The sequence below is a fragment of the Salmo trutta genome, chromosome 7 (assembly GCF_901001165.1).
Source record: "Salmo trutta chromosome 7, fSalTru1.1, whole genome shotgun sequence".
Lineage (NCBI taxonomy): Eukaryota > Metazoa > Chordata > Actinopteri > Salmoniformes > Salmonidae > Salmo > Salmo trutta.
In genome coordinates this window covers 33,082,799-33,102,535 of record NC_042963.1, presented here as the reverse complement: position 1 = coordinate 33,102,535, position 19,737 = coordinate 33,082,799, and the positions used below count along the sequence as shown (strand labels likewise).

At 44.7% G+C, this 19,737-nt stretch overlaps 1 protein-coding gene across 2 annotated transcripts in view; it reads right to left on the bottom strand.

The window, feature by feature from the left end:
- Positions 1-6,110: 6,110 nt before the first annotated feature.
- shank3a (SH3 and multiple ankyrin repeat domains 3a) overlaps positions 6,111-19,737 on the bottom strand; it is a 383,230-nt gene continuing 369,603 nt past the window's right edge. For both annotated transcript variants that reach the window (XM_029758638.1, XM_029758640.1), the window contains 7 exons: positions 18,757-18,837; positions 18,388-18,411; positions 17,811-17,941; positions 17,381-17,486; positions 16,708-17,261; positions 14,430-16,612; positions 6,111-6,707 (listed from right to left, as the gene is read on the bottom strand). In XM_029758638.1, the coding sequence (XP_029614498.1) occupies positions 6,143-6,707; positions 14,430-16,612; positions 16,708-17,261; positions 17,381-17,486; positions 17,811-17,941; positions 18,388-18,411; positions 18,757-18,837 (3,644 nt within the window). In that variant the 3' untranslated portion in view covers positions 6,111-6,142. The remainder of the gene's footprint in view (positions 6,708-14,429; positions 16,613-16,707; positions 17,262-17,380; positions 17,487-17,810; positions 17,942-18,387; positions 18,412-18,756; positions 18,838-19,737) is intronic.

The following is a 19,737-nucleotide window of genomic DNA, read 5'->3' as shown; positions in this document are numbered from 1 at the left end:
CCCGGTTCAAAGGCACTTAAATATTTTGTCTTGCCCATTCACCCTCTGAATGGCGCACATACACAATCCATGTCTCAAGGCTTAGAAATCCTTTAACCTGTCTCCTCCCATTCATCTACACTGACTGAAGTGGATTTAACAAGTGACATCAATAAGGGATCATACAGTATCTTTCACCTGGTCAGTCTGTCATAGAAAGAACAGGTGTTCTTAATGTTTTGTACACTCAGTGTAAAGTGTTGCAGAAGTACTGAAGATACCTCAGAACTACAACGAATGACCACTTCTGAGGTTCTCGATCTAAGTGTATTAGACCTCTTCAGGCTGGATTCAATCCGTATCCCGAGCTGAAATGTAAAGGTAATTTCCGAATGAGCTGACGTTTACAATGAAGGCAGTCTCCGCGAATGTAGGAATATTGCCTTTAAATTGAGCTATAATGCAGATACAGATTTAATTGAGCTCTTAAAGTGATGCTCCAGTGGTTTTGCATAATTCATTAGTTTTGAAAGTAGTGATCACGAGGCAAATGGGTCCCCGAAAATGTTGCACAATTGTGTACTACGTCATCCATTTTGTATGATATGCTATGTCCTGTAATAAAAAATGTTGGTTACAAAATCCAATTTGTACAATATGTTACGGATTTGTCAGTTCTTAAGATCCTGGACTGCATATTTAATGTTGCGTATGGAAAATAACTTTGTTTATCTGTATGATATCTCATGTATCCTATGAACTGTGATAATTTGTCTCTGTTGCCCGTGTGCTTCACTCTCAAGGTTTTAGCCAAGGTTGTTAGTGTAATTTCAACCACCTTCAGAAATAAACATTTTATGTGCACAGCTCAAATGTTAACAATTAATACATTTTTGAATTCTGTAATGACTACTGGGAAACTGCAGAGCCACAAGGCTGCAAAGGGCCTCTGAGTTTCCAGGGGAAAAACACAGGTCAAACTGACATGGCAGTTGGCACAGCTAAAACTCTGCCCAAAGTAGATCTCAGCAGCAAGACCAATGAGGAGCCGACACACAGAAGTCATGTTTTTAATTATAAATGTATTACATAATATAACAAACATAGATCTCTGTGGTGGAGCCATCACAGCACTCAGGTCTCTGGACCTGCCTCAGCCTCACTACCCCGCCTCCCTTCTCTATATGTTCCCTTATGGATGATAAGAGAACCATGCCTCTGGGTGAAAAGGGTTCTTGTCAATGGTGCAACTAACCGTAACGTGTTTAATTTCTTTTTTTATGTTGTTCTTTTTCCAGACATCTACTCAATGGCCAGTGTGTCCTCTCTTCTATTCCCTCTCTACAGACCATTTTAATTTCAGCAGGAAAATTACACTTGAGTATGCCCTTGCTGTATCTGAGATTACATAGAACTGTATCTTAAAATAGTCACAGTAACACTGTCTGGCGAAAATCTGTACATATATAGCACCAAAGTGAACGCTACTATTTTATTCTAGTTAGCTAGCGATCTGACCTTTCACATTTTCACCTCCTACCACACGTGACATATGCTGTCAGGATTCATTCAACAATGCTAAACTATTGAATAACATAAATCTACTGAGGTTGACATTGTGTTCATCATTAGTTTCAGCTAAGCTACAGTTCTGTGTGGAGTTCAGTGTCTTGAAGAAGATATGGGATGCCTGGGGGATCAAGAGGAGGGGATGTTTAGATGGGCCAGGCATGGTCCAGACATGGCCTGTAATAGATCCACCCTGTTAAACTTCACAGTGCAAACAAGGAGAAAATCAACAATGAAAGAAAAACCCCTTTGAATGATGATAAGATCATTTGATCCATTGGTGGGTCTACCAGATCCCCCTGGATTAAAAAATAGGAATCACGACTCCGTCTCACCATGTAGATTGTGCTTTGTTGATTAGAAAAGAAGATGAAGTCGACCGTACAGAGAAACTCATTGGTGTGAATGATGTGTCTGCCTCAGCTCTCTGTGTCCTGTAGCATGGGTTTGCATCTGTATAAGCTACCTGTGGTAAACCCACTGAGGGGTCCAACTAGGTTCTCCATCACTAGGTACTTTCCTAACCAGGAAAGCAACTGGAGTCCAAGCTGTACTGTGTATATGTGCACACGAGCATGCCTGCGTGTGTGTACAGTATGTGTGTATGTATGTGCTGTGTGTAAACCCATGTCAGCATCTCTCAGCATCAGTTAGACAAGCGGTATAACTCATCACAGTTAAACCAAACAATACTTTGATACCTTGTCTCAAAAATATAAATATAAATGTTAATAATGCAAGCTCATAAAATCCATTTTTCAATTTATATATATATTCCTTTACAAAACATAAAAACGTCTGCAGTTCCACTCCAAAAAGGTTGTGTCCAGACAGTGAAGCTAAATGAATGTCTGTAGTTCTCAAGATTCCCAGGAGATGGCACCATATTAGTGAGTAACAGCTCAACAACATCCGGACTAAGGTAGTACTAAGGAAGAAGAAAAATATACCATTGAAAGTTTATTTTTTGGCACGTTTTTCCTTCTTTGTTTTTTGTTGTTGTCAGTCCTCTTCAAAATCACCTCATCATAGCATACCCTTAAAAACTCTGAACGTCTGAAAAGGGAAAAGAGGACAGAGTGTATAACTGGATGGAACGGGAGCAGAGGGCCAGTGCTTCTGGTCATGGAGAGAGTCATACAGAGGTGTTGTAGAGCAGATGGTAATACTGTAATTGTCTGTGTCTCTGTCTCCCATTAAAGCCACAGCCCAAACCCTGCCCACTGCCGATTCCCCCACACACAGACAGGGGCTACACAGGAACAGACAGAATGTAATAAATACAAATTGAAGTTCTCCCCAGTATATTCTCTCTCTCTCTCTCTAATAGATATCAAAGGGTCCTGTAATGATTATACATCTGGATTTCAGTGTGTGCACCACGTGTGTGACACAGCCACTGCCAGGAATCTCTGATGTAATTAAGGCTACAGCGGACCACCTTTGAGGGTTTGAACAACTTACACGCACACCTACCACCTACCACACACATACACACCCAGCACACATACATACACACACTACCACACACACACACACAGCAGAGAGGGGGTTGTGTACAGAGAGTCAGGGTGTTCCTCCAGTCACAGCATACATGCACTGTAATGATGGGTGGCTGTAATGCTAGCACCTTGTTTTGTGCAAATCATCTCCTAGTTCATAGAAAATAATAAAAATCGGATCACACCTTTTTTCCTAGGTGGTTAACTATGCATATATGCCAAACATTCATATATATATCTATAGAATTTTTGATTTTCAAAAATGTATATGAAAACTATCATATATATACATTGCTTGTGATTAATATAAAAAGCAAATATTCGTGTTTTGTTCAGATTTCCTTTTGAGAGGATCTACTATTTTTTGTTTCTCCTTTTCTTAATGTTCACTCTGAAATTCATGTTAGGTGAGTGAATAGAAAAATGTATCTTCTAAACATTATAATCCAAGAGCTACAAAATCCACACCTCCATTATAGAAACACAAACCAACAATCAAACCAACACAAAAGCCAAGGAGTCAGGCGGTATGGTAGTGTCCCAAATTATATCCTTTTCCTTATATAGTGCCCCAAAATGTAAATCTCTGATCAAAAGAAGGGCACGGTAGGGATAAGGATGTCATTTGGGACAACACCCATGTCACCAGAGTCAGAAGTGAGATCATCTGTGAGATCCGATGTGAGACAGTGAGCGTTATCCCTACAACGTTGACACAACATTGAATTTAACACCCGCTTACTCAAAATGGTGACAAAATAAAGTTTCACAGAGATAGTTTGGACTGGTGTGTGGCTCCGTGACAAAGATATTCACTTAGCATAAAGGTTTCAGTGCTGCTGTTGACTAGTAAAGGTTTTAGTGGTTGTAGTGTCCACCATTCAGGGGACTCCGTTATACAACAATGTAGATATAAATGTATTATAGAGAACAGACATGCTTCACTGTTGTGACACTTCAATATACTACATATTCTTTACCTACAAATAGCAATAATAAACTTGTATAATAGGAAATCATGTCAGCTCTTTATAAGATGCTCATGACAGTTCTATCATGACAGTTCTATCATGACAGTTCTATCATGACAGTTCTATCATGACAGTTCCATCATGTCAGTTCTATCATGATAGTTCTATCTGCAGTATTCAGAACGTTTCTTCCTCCTGAACACACCATTGTTGTTCTCCCAGGGAGTATGGATCTAACACTGTGCTGTTGTGTGAATGACACTCACTGTCTCTGACTGTTGAGAGAAGCAACTCACATTACAATTGTTGATTTTGTTTTTTTAAACACCTTTCTTAAGACATCCCGTTCTCCCAAACCATGGTCTCAGATGTATGTAAGGATGCTACCGGTCTTAGTTTGGATGAGAACTGTGTGTGTTTGTGTGTGTATGTGTGTGTGTCTGCGTGTGTGAATGTAAGGGTGTTATTTCTTTGACTATGTGACTTTTCATGTGTGTATATATATATATGTCTCTATATCTGAGTATGTGTTGAGGTCACAGGGTCACTGGGGTTAAACTGGGATGTCACACCCCTCACTGTGTGGGATGCCATTCAGTATGACGGAAGACCGTAAGAAAACAAACAGAAATTAAACCACAACCCTCTTTTCAAGATGTGATGCAACTTTTCATGCTTCTGTTCAGGAAAGGGTGACCATGTAAGGACAGTTCATCAACACTGGGTTGTATATAGAATACCATGTATAGTTTTACTAAAGTTGTATAATTTATGACAAAATTTAATTTGTATATATCTATTAACTTTTTTTCAAATATATATATTTATATAATTGGTAAAAACAAGTAAATTATTGGTTCAATAAATGTTAAAGTTTTCTCTCTGTCCTTTGTCTAGAAGTAGGAGTCAGATGCTCTTTAGTTTATTACATATCTTCATTTCAACATTCTGTCGTTTTTTTCCCCCTCAAAACTATTTAAATACATTTATATCATATTTATCTATAATATTCCCTTTGGAAACCAAAAGCAAAATGTTTTGATTATGAAAAAAGCCACTAGTGTTGGTTAAACATTCTCCAAATATAATAGATAGCAGTGTCAGTCCTTCGAGAAGGTCCCAGGATGGAGGAGTTTTCCCTATGTGGTCTCCAACGCAGAGCTCCGTCTCTGGGCTCAAGTGTCTCTAGTTTAATTACAATGCCAGGCAGAGAGGAGAGAGGCCCATGTCAGTACTGTCAGTATGTCAACATTATGTCAGTTCTAGGTCAGTACTGTGTCTATACGCCTGTGTTCGCTGTAGCTGAGCGGATCTCTGAACTTTCCTTATGGTTAGAGATTCATCCTCCTCCTTCTTCATGCAAACAGGGAATCCTTCTGAGGCCAAAAAAACAGCAGGCAAAGAGATAGAGGGAAGGGATGGAGGGAGAAAGAGAAGGAGGTGTACAAAGAAGGAATGGTCTGTGGGAGAGGTTAAAGGTGTGACTAGAGGAGCAACAACAGAAGCTGTTACAAATTAAATGTTCTAATAGGAGCTCATGCAAGATTCTCTCCTGCAAAGAATTTCTTCAAAGTAGAAGTCTAACTATTGTTATCCATTTGTTTACTCCAATTAGGGCAGGGGTGGTAGGCTTAGGGGAATTTAATAAAGGAAAATATATTTAATTAGTTTACTCCAATTTGGGGAGGGGTTGTTAGGGTTAGGGGGAAAAAATATATATATACACTACCGGTCAAACGTTTTTGAACACCTACTCATTCAGTGCAGTGCTGAGAGTATAAATACAAAAACGTACACTTTCAGAAACATCAAAATGAAAACAAATTCACCTAAAAATGAAAACTAGCTGCACCTAAAATGAAAACTAGCTCCACCTAAAAATGGAGCTAGTTTAAAAGCTCTCTCTTGTTTTCTCTCTGTTTCTGTCTCTCTCTCCATCTCCCTCTCTCTCTCTTTCTCCATCTCCCTCTCTCCATATCCCTCTCTCTCTCTCTCTCCCCCCATCTCCCTCTTTACCCCTCTCTCTCCCTCTCTCTCCACATCTCCCTCTCCCCATCTATCTCTCTCCATCTCCCTTTCTTTCTCTCCCTCTCTATCTACCTCTCTCTCTCATAGCAGGGGTCAGCTCTCCAGCAGTTGTTTAAGTGCTCGTTCGATGTTCATGCGGTGTCCCACGCGCGTCACCCCCAGCTCAGCAAAGTCATCCTTGGTGAGTGCCGGGAGGTGCGAGCCCTCGATCTCGTGCTCCTGAAAGCCGGCCCTGTGCTCCCCCAGGTTGATGCTCTCCAGCCAGTCTCCAACGTCGTACTTGTTCCACAGGTGGAGGGGCTTCTGGTGGAAGGGCCTGAGGGCCAGGAGGGGCGAGCCCAGCCCGGGGGAGTGACAAGGGGACGGGGAGGGTGAGCGGGACCGGGCGCTGGAGCTCCTCATAACAAAGCGTACCTCTTTGGGCTCATGGTGCAGGCTGAGGCTGGACGACTTGAGGATGGTGTGGTGCGGCGTGGTGGGTGAGGTGGGTAGGCCGAAGCCTGGGAGTCGGCTGAGGGGGTCACCACGATCCGGGGAGCCCGAGCCAGGGCTTGGAGTGCGGCGTGTAACGGGAAAGCGGCTGCCAGGCCGGATGGTGTAGGTGGTGCCGTAGCTTCTCTGGGAAATGGTGTGGAGCTCTCCTAGACTGCTGAAAAGTCTGGAGGAGAGAAATATGGAGAGAGAGAAAGAGAGGGAGGTTAGGAGGGGAAGAGGGTGAGAGGGATACAGAGAAAGAAAGATACAGAGAGAGCAAGCGCAATGGGATGTAGAGAAAGAAAGGCAGAGGTAAAGAGATATTAGAACAACATCACCGTGTTTTTATCTATAAAGCTTCACACAAGTAGAAAGAGCCATTTGATCTGTTGAGCCTTTGGAACATCAAGCCACTCAATGTGGGCTGCAAGGTTAGTGACTGTTAGTGAGAGCAAGCTAGGTAACTTCACAGCAAGATCAAAAGCTTCAGTATTTTCAACTATTTAGTTGGATCATGACTTAAAGGCCTACTACAGGATGGCCCACTCTCCTTGGGCTCAGGAGAGAGGAACATGGTAAAGCATGTGACAGAGCAAAAATGTGTTCTACAGTGCCTTCAGAAAGTATTCATACCCTTTGACTTATTCAACATTTTGTTGCGTTACAGCCTGAATTCAAAATGGATTAAATTGATTTTTTTCTCACCCATCTACACACAATACCCAGTAATGACGAAGTGAAAACATGTTTGTAGAATTTTTGCAAATTTATTGAAAATGAAATACAAAAATATCTAATTTACATAAGTATTCACACCACTGAGTCAATACTTTTTAGAAGCACCTTTGGCAGCGATAACAGCTGTGAGTCTTTCTAGGTAAGTCTCTAAGAGCTCTGAACACCTGGATTGTGCAACATTTACCCATTATTCTTTTCAAAATTCTTCAAGCTCTGTCAAATTGGTTGTTGATCATTGCTAGACAACCATTTTCAGGTCTTGCCATAGATGTTCAAGTAGATTTAAGTCAAAACTGTAACTCGGCCACTGTCTTCTTGGTGTAGATCTGGCCTTGTATTTTAGGTTATTGTCCTGCTGAAAGGTGAATTAATCTCCCAGTGTCTGGTGGAAAGCAGACTGAACCAGGATTTCCTTTAGGATTTTGCCTGTGCTTAGTTATATTTAGTTTATTTTTATCCTGAAAAATCCTCAGTCCTTAACCATTACATGTATCAAAGCTGGGACCGAGAGACTGAAAAACAGCTTCCATCTCAAGGCCATCAGACTGCTTAACAGCAATCACTAACTCAGAGAGGCTGCTGCCTACATTGAGACCCAATCACTGGACACTTTAACACTTTAATAAATGGATCACTAGTCACTTTATACAATGCATTCTAAATAATACCACTTTAATAATGTTTACATATCTTACATTACTCATATCACATGTATATACTGTATTTTATATAATCTGTTTCACCTTGCCTATGCCGCTCGGCCATGTCTCATCCATATACTTACATGTACATATTCTCATTCACCCCTTTAGATTTGTGTGTATTATGTAGTTGTTGGGGAATTGTTAGATTACTTGTTAGATATTACTGCACTGTCGGAACTTGAAGTACAAGCATTTCGCTTCACTCGCATTAACATCTGCTAAACATGTGTATGTGACAAATAAAATGTGATTTGATTTGATTTTGACAAGCATACCCATAACATGATGCAGCCACCACTTTGCTTGAAAATATAGAGAGTGGTACTATTGGATTTGCCCCAAACATAACACGTTGTATTCAGGACACATTTTTTGCATTATTACTTTAGTGCCTTGCTGCAAACAGGATGCATGTTTTGCAATATTATTATTCTGTACAGTCTTCCTTCTTTTCACTCTGTCAATTAGGTTAGTATTGTGGAGTAACTACAATGTCGTTGGTCCATCCTCAGCTTTCTCCTATCACAGCCATTAAACTCTGTAACTGTTTTAAAATCACCAACAGAGTGAGTGCATGCAACTAATTATGTGACTTGCTAAGCAGATTCTTACTCCTGAACTTATTTAGGTATATTTAGACATTTCAGCTTTTATTTTTAATTAATTTGTAAAATAATTGAAAAACATAATTCCACTTTGACATTATGGGGTATTGTGTGTAGGCCAGTGACAAAAATCTAAATTGTAATCAGTTTTAAATCCAGGCTGTAACACAACAAAATGTGGAAAAAGTCAAGAGGTGCGAATACTTTCTGAAGGCACTGTATCTACCAATTCCCTCGGTAGTCTCTCTGTAGTCTCTCTCTCTGTAGTCTCTCTCTCTGTAGTCTCTCTGTCTGCAGTCTCTCTCTGTCTGTAGTCTCTCTCTGGCTGTAGTCTCTCTCTGTCTGTAGTCTCTCTCTGTCTGTAGTCTCTTTGTCTGTCATCTCTCTGTCTGTAGTCTCTCTGTCTGTAGTCTCTCTGTCTGGTATCTTTCTTTGTTCTCTTTCGGTTTCCTCTCTCCGGTCACTGTCATATGGAGCGCATGAGACACAAGAGCTGCATACCATCTAGCTAGTGGAAGATGATCCAGCAACACTAAGCTCACTTTGACAGAGCAAATCACTGAGAGTACCTCTGCTGGTCACTCTCGATCTTTCACTCCCTCTCTCCCTTTCCTTCTCTCTTTTGTAAATTACTTTAGTGAAACTTCATTCTGTCTCATTGCCAAGCGAGTTGTCCTCTCACACTCAGAGTCCTCATCAGCATTTCCCTAGCTCCCACTGCTCAGTTTCACTGATGCCCATTCTAAATTCCACTGAGACTCAGAAACTGTCATGTCAGCCAGCATGGTAGCTCCAGTCTCACAGACGGGACCCAGAAACTGGTGCAGTTTCACTAGTGGCCATTCTTAACTCTATAGAGACTCAGAATCTGGTCCTGACTCCCAGCATGGGAGGATAGCTTCTCAGATGTCCATTTTTAAACTCTACTTTGAACTAACTTTGACATGGAAACCCTATTCCCTCTTAGAACCCTTACCCTGACTCTAAAATAGACATGAAATGGCATGTTTTTCTTTAATGGCCCAGTATAAAGCCATGTGGATGTGTGATGGAGGGTGTTTGTGATTCTTTACTGTCACAGGAACATGATACAAGCTTCCTGTAACCTCCAACAAATTACAGAGCTGTAGCATAATTGGTCAAAACCTGACCATGACTTCAACCACACACACAAACAAGAACACACGCAAACATACACAAATTAAAGCAGTGAACATTATTTACTTGTGTCAGCATATTTTGGGTCAAAAAGCTGACCATGCATGCAGTAAGAGTAAGGGTCATGTCTCTATTGCTCTACAATAGACAGGGGTAGGGCTCTGTATGGGAGAAAAAATGGTCTCCTCTATGGGAAAGAAAGGAGAGAGCGAGCTATGGCAGCTACAACACTAGCTCAGTCCTCACACTGCAAATGATGTGCAAAGTAACGTATTCATACTTCATCCCAGTGCTTTCCATGAATCTCACTACGGATTGTACTCTGTGTGCAGTGTTAGATAATGTTAGTAATGGTTTGATTATTTGTCTATGTTTGACGCTGTTTTAAATCACGGTGCAGTGTGAGTCCTGAGAGCTTTGAGGTGAAGAACAGTCAATACCGCAGGAATGAGAGGAGAGAGTGAGGGGTTAAGGGGAGGGAGGGGTGGAGAGGTGGGAAACAGCCAAGGCATTTGTGTGTGTGTGTTGGGAGAGGGCTATGGGTATGGGTTTAAGACGTAAGAGGGTTGGTAGCTACAGAGGTAGGCGGAGTGAGATGACATGAACTCCATGTGCACTTACACAGTCGTCTTGCCCTCCTGGGCGTACAGTCAGTTCTAGACCAATCAGATCAGAGCAGCGGGGCGGAGCATGCAAGGTGAGCAGAGAGAGAGCAATGGGAGAGAATGTTAGCATCAGTCCGTGAAACGTAGCCTGTTAGCCACACCTGGCTCTGCTTTAGATAACTCCGCTGGCCATGTTTGTGTGTGTGCATGCATGGTGAGTGTGTTTGTTAGTGTGTGTGTGTGTTTGTGTGTGTGTATGGTGCATGTGTTAGCGTGTGTTTATGTATGGGGTATGTGTGTGTTTGTGTGTGTGTATGGTGCATGTGTTAGTGTTAGCGTGTGTTTATGTATGGTGTATGTGTGTGTTTGACATGACAACGACAGCAGAGTTGAGTAAATCAGAACCCGATGAGTCCAGCAGGCCACATGAGAGAGAAATGAGAACACTATTCACATCTCAAACACTGAACAAAACAATAAAGAATTCAAACCAAAATAAAACAACAAGAAACAGGATGAATGGCAAGAGTCTCCTGACTCTGTGTGTTTGTGGGTTTAAACTCAGGTTATGGAGACTCATAGTAATGTACAGTATAGTAGAGTAAAGTGTATAGTGTAGTGTGTGATAAGTAATTAGTCAGTGGACCAATGCCATCCCCAACACAGTCACTGATATCAAACAGAAACATATGTAACATAAATCAAAGATCAGAGAAGAACAGAAGACCAAGACCACAACTCAAACCAATGACAACCATGACTTCCTGAACCAGCTAAAGCTATGACAACATAGCATGAGTGTACATGAATGAATGAGACATATAGCATTTGTGGCGGTATGAATACATATGAATGGGACAGACAGGGGATGGTGTTAAATGTATGGAGGAACACTGAGTGAGTGATCACACCAGAGAAATCACACGAGTGAGTTCTGCAACTGTGTGAAGAATGAGAGGGAGGAAGAGAGAGAAAGAATAATTGTCTGTATAATTTCTGCTTTTCCTTCATTTAAACTGAAAAGGAAAAGTCAGTAGAAAAATAAGTATCGGATGACGTTGGGGGCGGGACGAAGGTCAAGACAAGTGAAATTAACTGAGGGAGAGGAGTGGGCCAATCAGAACACTCTGTCACATGACACATGTGACATCATGGTATGAGGGAATATAGGTGATGTCAGAGTCCAGCTCTGGGATTGGTTGAGTTGACGGTATGTGATACTTACTTCAAACACATGGTGAAATATCCAACACATTTGCTTTGCTATGCTATATGACTAACCATAACTACTCTATAAAATGCTATAATAGTAGTGTCCCTCAGAACCTTATCTGAGAACATTGCTGAGCTTCATGGAGAGAGAGTTGAGGCGAGCTCGCAGGCCACCATTACTGATCCTATCCACAACGAGGTCAGGGTGGTACTGGTAGTCATAACTGGTCCTCCTGCTCAGTAGACAAACACAGGCATCAGGGTTCCATCTCAATAGTCCTAAAATCACTTATTTTCCTCTCGCTTTCCTCTTCCCTTATTTACTTAATAGTCACCTCATCATATGATAGGAACTGGACAGGTGAAAGTGAATTCCAGTAGGCATCCCACATGTTGCTTTCACCTGTTCAGAGCAGTTCGGTGCAGATTAAGGTGAGGAGAGGAATCCATTTGAAACTATTCAGATGCATCTGAAGACTCCTGATAGAAGACTATTGCTATCCGTAAGGCTGGTCAACTGAGCCTTACACTAACTAACTACATCTAAACTATTTTATACTCTATACATTTACATTTACGTAATTTAACAGACGCTCTTATCCAGAGCGACTTACAAATTGGTGCATTCACCTATAGCCACTATCCCCTACCTACATCCACCAATCACTATTCATTATATGATCAACATAAGATATAATAGGCTACTAAAATAAGGAAGTCCAAACTAATAATAACAACTAAAGCACATTCATGTAAACGCAAGCAAATGTGCATTAATATTTCTACAATAGGCGACAGTTTACCCCACTGCATCTCTGCTGATGTGCTTGAAGCTCATTGAGGGGGTGGGAGGGATCGTTCATGTAGCCCAATCTCTCTGAACATTAAAGGGACAGTTCACTCCAGAAAAATGTCAGATGTTTTTATACCTAAAAAGTCAGGCTAAAAGTTATGTAGTCCATAACCAACATTTATGTAATTATATTGTATAGATGATCTTATATATAGTATGTGTAGATCCTGCTATTGTATATGCATCAGGAGAAGTCTGCAGATTCCATTCATTATTTGGTATCAGACATCTGACAGACTTTTGAGTTGTACTATCCCTTTAAGCAGTCAGAAGACCATAGTGGAAGGAGAGTGTGAACATGGTTGGTGGCAAAAAGGAGAGAGATGGTAGCAATCTAAGGAGAGAGAGAGAGAGCTTGAGCTAGATGTTAACCATAACCACAGATGTAGGATCAGATTACCCAACCCCCAATTCGTAACTTAAACCACGTGGTGTTAAAAAACGATCTGATCCAGTATCAGTGGTTAGAGGCAGCTTCTACCCAATCCTGCTGAACACTGCACATAGGAGAGAGGGAGGTGTGTGTGGAAAGGGTCAGTTGGCAGGGTCATAGGTCAGTGCCTAAATGTCAGAGGTGAGTGTATGTGTGTGAGATGAGAAGAAGCGTTCAGGAAGTGCATGCCTCCAGGCCCTGTGTTACCTTGTTTGCATTGACTGACTGATCAACCAACCCAGCACACACACGTGCATGCACACACACAGTGTTTTATTGACTGTTATTAGATTTAGAGCTGATTTACTGACTAGATACAACAAAGCCGACTGTGGATGGCAGGCCAATGCTGTCACCATGGAAACTGGGAACTGTGTAGAACTCAGCATGTTCCAGGTGGTCTATAATCTCTGTACTGTACAGAATTACATCATCAAATTATTTGAGATGATCTGAGGTTTACTCAGTCTAGACCTAGCAGTCCTAATGAGAGAAAATGTACTGTACATTGTACATCTTTAAAGAGCCACACAAAATACTCTTTAAATCTCCAATCAGTTACTGAAAACATATACATTTTACATTATAATGGTGGAGTCTCAGAGAGATACAGTACTAAATGTATATAGGTTATATTTGGAATTACACATAGTCATGGTTTATGGCCCTCCACAGGAAGTGATTTACTAGTTACTGTACGATGAGCCTGATGTCTCATTGTATTGGTCGAGTGGTCAGGAAGTGGATCATGCAAACAAGGAAACAACTGACATGGCGGTTTGATAAATACAAATAAAAAAATCTGAAAATGTAAGTAGGGTTATTCCATTCCCATGGGGTTAGTTGTTAGGCTGGTTAGGAAAAAATATAAAATGACTTTGGGTTTACCCTAGAGTCTATAAACTTAAGGTTTACTCTCTTCCATGTCCGTGTCACATCTGTAGGAATACAAAGGACTTTCAGTAGAACAATGGAAATAAAAGAAATGGCGTGTCAAACAGTCACTCCATAGGTATCATGGATGGAGCTGCATTCTGATGAAGGTTCCACACCAACATGTCTAAGAGTAATCTCAACTCTAACCCTATTACCCCACCTTAATATTGCTAATACCAGATGGGGAGAGGGATGGGGATTGCTAATGAAAGGGCCTGTTTGACCTAGCATTGCTAAGGAAGACTAACGCTAGCATCGTACCATTGGCTAGGTGTGTCTTCAACCCTCAGTCTCTCTTATTTACTTACCACTGCAGTCGGCTGTGCAGGGGATAGGGCGGCAGTGGCATACTTTGTCATGGGAAAGAGCAAACCATGCACAACACACCCAGCAGTGATCATTAGAATTCAATATTTACACATTTTTTTATGCTTTGTTTTTAACCTAACGTGGAACTATTTGAACAGTAAGAGCTGAGTGGATATGTAAAAGCTGTGTAGCCTAATGGAACCTTGCTTCATCCACCCAAAAGGTGTTGGATTCCTTCTTGATTCTTGATTACTTGAAGGAAGGGAGGAAAGAATGATGCATCTTGAAGTACTTGAATAGGGCCTAAGGTTGGTTTGGCAATGTTCAGTTAGCCTCCCTCTGTCCTATCTTACCTGGCGCCTGTCACAGGGGACTTCCTCCCAGGGTCCAGCGATGACCCCAGTGGCTCCTCCTCCCCCAGTGACCTGGTATCCTTATTCAGCTGCTGCAATCTGGAACTTAGTTCCCCCATCACCGATGGTTTCCCCCCCTCCTCACCCCCCAGCCCCAACCCCAACCCCCCTAGACTCCCCAGACTCCCCATCCCTAACCCCACCCCGGGTCCTCGCGCCTCCATCTGGTCTCCCCACAGCTTGGACCTCCTCTGGAAGAGGTAGCGGGGCCTCCCGGGGCCTCCCACCAGGCTAGATATAGAGCCTGACCCTAGGCCTCCAGAACCCAGGCCTCCATGCCCCAGGCCTCCAGACCCGAGGCCTCCATGCCCCAGGCCTCCAGACCCAAGGCCTCCATACCCCAGGCCTCCAGACCCGAGGCCTCCAGACCCTAGGCCTCCATGCCCCAGCCCTGCCCCCCCGGCTGCTGCTGCAGCTAGAGCAGCCGCCTGCTGCTGGGATAACAGCTCGCTGTCAGAGCTCTGCTTCAGCAGCGGGTCCCTGAAGGTGACCGGGCCTTTACTGCCTCCAATGTGAGACTTGAGCCGGGGCTTGGGAGGCACTGGCGGCTTGTCGAGCACGAAGGTCTGCCCGTCGGCATAGGAGGTGTGTGTGTCAGCGGGTTCGCCACTCTCTGAGGACAGAGTGGACATGCTGGAGACGGTGGACACAGTGCTAGTGGTCTCAAGGTGGTGGTCTCGCTCTCTCTCACTGGAGCTGCGTGTGTCTGCCTCCTCCACACCAGAGTCTGCTGCTGAACCAGACTCAGCCAGCAGGGCTGGAGGATGGGGCTGGTCCGGGTATGAGGGTTTCCCTGAGACGACTGCTCCTCCGGGGGTAGGCTGGAGGGGAGGGCCCTGGGGTTGGGTGGGGGTCAGGCTGGAGGTGGGGGTCAGGCTGGGGTTTGGGGTGGTGGTGGAAGGGGTGAGGAGAGTAGGGGTTGTAGGGGAAGTGGTGGATTTAGACTGGGGTACAGGGGTCCCCTGGGCTTGGGCTTGTGAATTGGCCAACAACCCGTTGGAAAACTCATCCGGAGGTGGGAGCACCCCAATCTTCTTCAGCTCCTCTCTGGTCTCTTCATCACTGGAGGACAGCATGGCTGGAGGTAGGCTCACTGTGTAGGGCTCCACGTCTTCCTCTGAACTGCCCTGGGCCAGGGGAGCCTGGGCTGGGCTGGAAGGGCCCTGGGCCTGGGGCTGAGAGGCAGAGGGGCTGGGTGACAGAGCCCGACTGAGGGAGGGTTTACTGGGCTCGGTGGCTGGGGAGGTGGGGGTTTTCTCCAGCCCTGGTCCCAGCCCCACCGCCTGGCCGTTACTGGTGGCATGGACCATGATTAGTCCAGCTGTCTTCTGTTGTGATGTGTCCATGATACTGATCAACATACTCTTCTTATCTTCCGTTCTCCTCACCTCCTTCCTCTCCTCCCCTCTTCCCTCCATCTCCTGGCGAAGCAAGGCGGGTGATGACACTCCCCACTGGGATTTACCAGCCTGGGGCGACCCCGGCCTCCCGCCCCCATGCTGAGGCTCTTTGGTCTGGCTTTCGATGAAAAGCGAGGCCCCCTGACCTCCAACACCAGCCCTGTCCTGTTTAGTCCTGGGCTCAGGGCTGCTGGCGGGGGACTGGCTCTGGGAGGTAAGTGCCCGCTCCCTTGCGGCCAGCGCAAGAGCAAGGGGTGAGTTAGGGTCCAGGGGCTTCCCTGTGAGTGGATGGATGAAGGTAGTGCCACCAGGTGAGGGGCGCAGGGCCAGGGCGGGGGGTGGCAGCTGGCCTAGTTCTCTGCTGAGCAGGCGCTCATCGATGGATCGAGATGTGGTGTAGGAGGGGGGCTCAGGGGCGGACCCTGACCCCCCCTCCATGGTCCCCACTGACTGGAAGACTGTGGATTTCCTCCGCTCCTCTAGTCGGCGCTCTCGGTCCTTCACGGCGCCAGCGATAGCGATAGCGAACGGCCCTTTCCCCTGCAGCAAGGCCTCTCCCTGGAGACGCATACGCTCGCGCTCCACCATCAGCTGCTGTTGGTAGTAGTCGGCCCGGCTGGTGTGTGTGTGGCCATGGGTGTGTGTGTGTCGACCAGAGGGGGAGGTCTCTCGGGAGTGGGCAGCGGCCAAGGCGATGCTGGCTCTCTCCTGTGCGTCCTCCACCTGGAGGGGTAGATAGGACAATAAATTAGAAACTTTAAAATAAACTTTGTTCACTTGCTATAGTAACAATAATCTGAATAAATAGAATAACCTACCTGTAGCTGTTTCACCAGAGGGCTCTTCTTGCGCTGGGGCTTGGTGGGTGTGTACAATCCAATACTAAACTGGCCAACATTGGCGTACGGGTTGTCAATCACCCGGCCTTTCCGTTTGATTCGCTCTGGTGGTGTAGCGGATGCGGAGGGGCGGGGGATGTCGGTGGGCTCCACGGGTAAGTGGGAGGAATCTTGTAGAATAATCATTGACCTAGCCTTCTTCTGGCGTTCGATGTGGGAGGACTGGCGGGGCGATGGGTCGTAGGGCCGGTCCAGGTCCAGGGAGGAGGGCTTGAAGCTGGAACGACCTCCAGGGTCATGACCCTGACCCTGACCCTGACCCTGACCCCTGGCAGGGGGAGGAGGGGGGCAGAAAGCAGGAGGAGGGCCAGTGTCCAGGTAGTAGAGGGAAGGGGGAGGAGGAGGTGCGGTCTGGGGAGGGGGCGGGATAGAATGGGAGTGGGAGTGGTCTCTGAGGCTGTCCGTCATGGAGGAGCTCCGGGGGAAACGATGTTCTCCAGCCAACACCGACAGACGGTCCTCCTCAGTCGCACCTGGAGAGGTCAGGGGGAAAAGGTCAGAGAGAGATAGATAGCCTAAAGCAGTACAAAGATGCTGCACTACAGTTATCAAGTTATTGACTGAGTACTGTACTAAAGGTGAAAGGTGTTACCGAATGACTTGGTCCTGGACATCCCTCTAGGCAGCTGCATATGAGCCCTCTCCATCCTTGGGTGGAGCCCACCATGTAATGCCATGCCCTGCCTCTCAAACAACGACTGCAACACAAACACACACACACACACACCCACACACACAGAGAAATACACATAGGTTTCAGACACATTTTATACAAAACAGAATGTACTGTATGTGAGTGTGTGGGAGGGTTTATATGCTGATATTATTCTGCGGCTAGTAGGTCTCTGTGTCACCAGGGTTGGCCTGTGTATGTGAATATGTGTGTATGTGAATATGTGTGTATGTGAGAATGTGTGTTCAGATGTGTATGTTTGTGTGAGTGCGTGGGTGGGTGGGAGAAAGAATGTGCATCGATTTGTTTCTGCGCATGTGTGTGTGTGTGTGTGTGTGTGTGTACTCACACTGATCTCTGATTGTGTGATTCTCCTGCCGGTAGGTCTCTGTTTGACAGTAGCAGCTCTGTAGTCGGCCTCTGTGGGCTGGAAACGTAACGTCACAGGCTCCTGAGGCGCTAGCATCTCATCTAGCCTTTCTGTACAGGGATCACACAGACAACACAGTCTGCATACAGCTACACAGCACGTATGGACCAAAATGCTTTTTACACATTGTGAGTGTTTACACACAATGCACAGCTCCTTGTCCCTATCAAACATCTAGAAAATATCACATCTACACACAATATCAACACAACCATGCAAGCCTACATGTGTTCAAATACATTTACAGTTGACAATTACAACATGCATATCATACAACTAAAGAAACCTTCACTATGTTGGATCGGAGGCACGGTGTTTAGCGCCTGAGTCTAATATCTTTGGGAGCATCCAGATGGAGAAGCAGGTCCTAACTGACTGACTGACTAACTCAGAGCTCAGTGCCCATGCCGTGCCGGTGCTTCATCTACAATGAACAGTGTGTCTGTCACGCTCAGAGGCCATGATGATGCCTCAATAGGTTTCCACTCAGGCTCACCTCCTCTCCTCCTCCGGACGGAAGCTTGGTGAAAGAGAGATCATGTCAACGAAGACAGAAAATAATGTGGGTCAGGGTATGTGTGTGTGTGTGTGTGTGTGTGTGAGAGAGAGAGAGAGAGAGTAAGTGAATGCATCAAAGAGAAAGGAAATGTCAACAGGTGAAGAGAAAGAAAAGATCATGCTGTCAGAGCTGTAGAAATGTTCTAAGTTGTATGAAGGCAGGAAGCATATTTTAACCAGAACGGTTAAGTGAATAGTGGAGAGAGAGACAGAAAAAGAGAAAGAGAGAGAGAGTGGGGAGATATGTGTTGGTGTTTGTTTGTGTACAAGTTTGTGAATGTTTGCATCTTTGTGTTCTCACACTAACCCAGTTCCTCCAGTTCGGCGGTCATAGACTTGGAGCGCAGTGTCAAAGTGGTGCTGGGGGCTCTCTTGGGTGGCGGGGGAGCTGTGGAGAAAACGCAGGGTGAGGATGATGATGTTGAATGTACTCCGGTGGGGAGTACTCCGGTGGGGAGTACATTCTGCCATGCGGCATTGGCAGAGGAAGATAAATAAATAACTGTAAATCCCACAGAAATACACTACCACACCACAACATTCACACCAGTCCACTTACAGTCATCTCCGCTAGCATCCAAAACCCCCGAAGACCCTTGTATAGCCTACTAACTATTACAGATCAGCTCACTATCAGTGCTGTGACAGTCCACAACCACTACCAAACACCTGCATATTATTATTATATTATCCAGTCCACATACAAATAACACCAGAAAAGCTCACTGTTAACATGTGACAATACAATCCTTCAAAATAGATAGTCCATACCATCACAGCATCAATTACTACAGTACAATACCTCCCACTGTGCTATATGACATGTGCAGCTACACATTACCACAGCTAAAATACACTAGCACAAAATCACACCTTCACAGCCTATGAAATCCATGCTGCAGCTCACCACCCAACACACTGTATCATCTGTGCATGTTAAAATACAGCAGCATACCTCCCAGTCTCTGCACAATACAATACAGCACCTCATTCAATATACTGTCAACCAGCCAGTCCCGTCTCAATGCACCACTGTGGAGAGATAAAACGGATCAGCAGAACATCTGGATGCTACCACATACTGGCTACGCAGCTACACTGAGCAGCTATAGATCTGATCTAATCTAGTCCATACGCTATCACTTCATCACCGGTCAGCATATTCATGTAAACTACGGAGAGAGAGAGAGACAGAAAGCGAGAGATCGAGAGAGCACTAGAGAGAGAGTATTGCAATGCTTCATTCAAACACACAGCATGGTTGCTATGGCTACAATGGTGGTAGCAA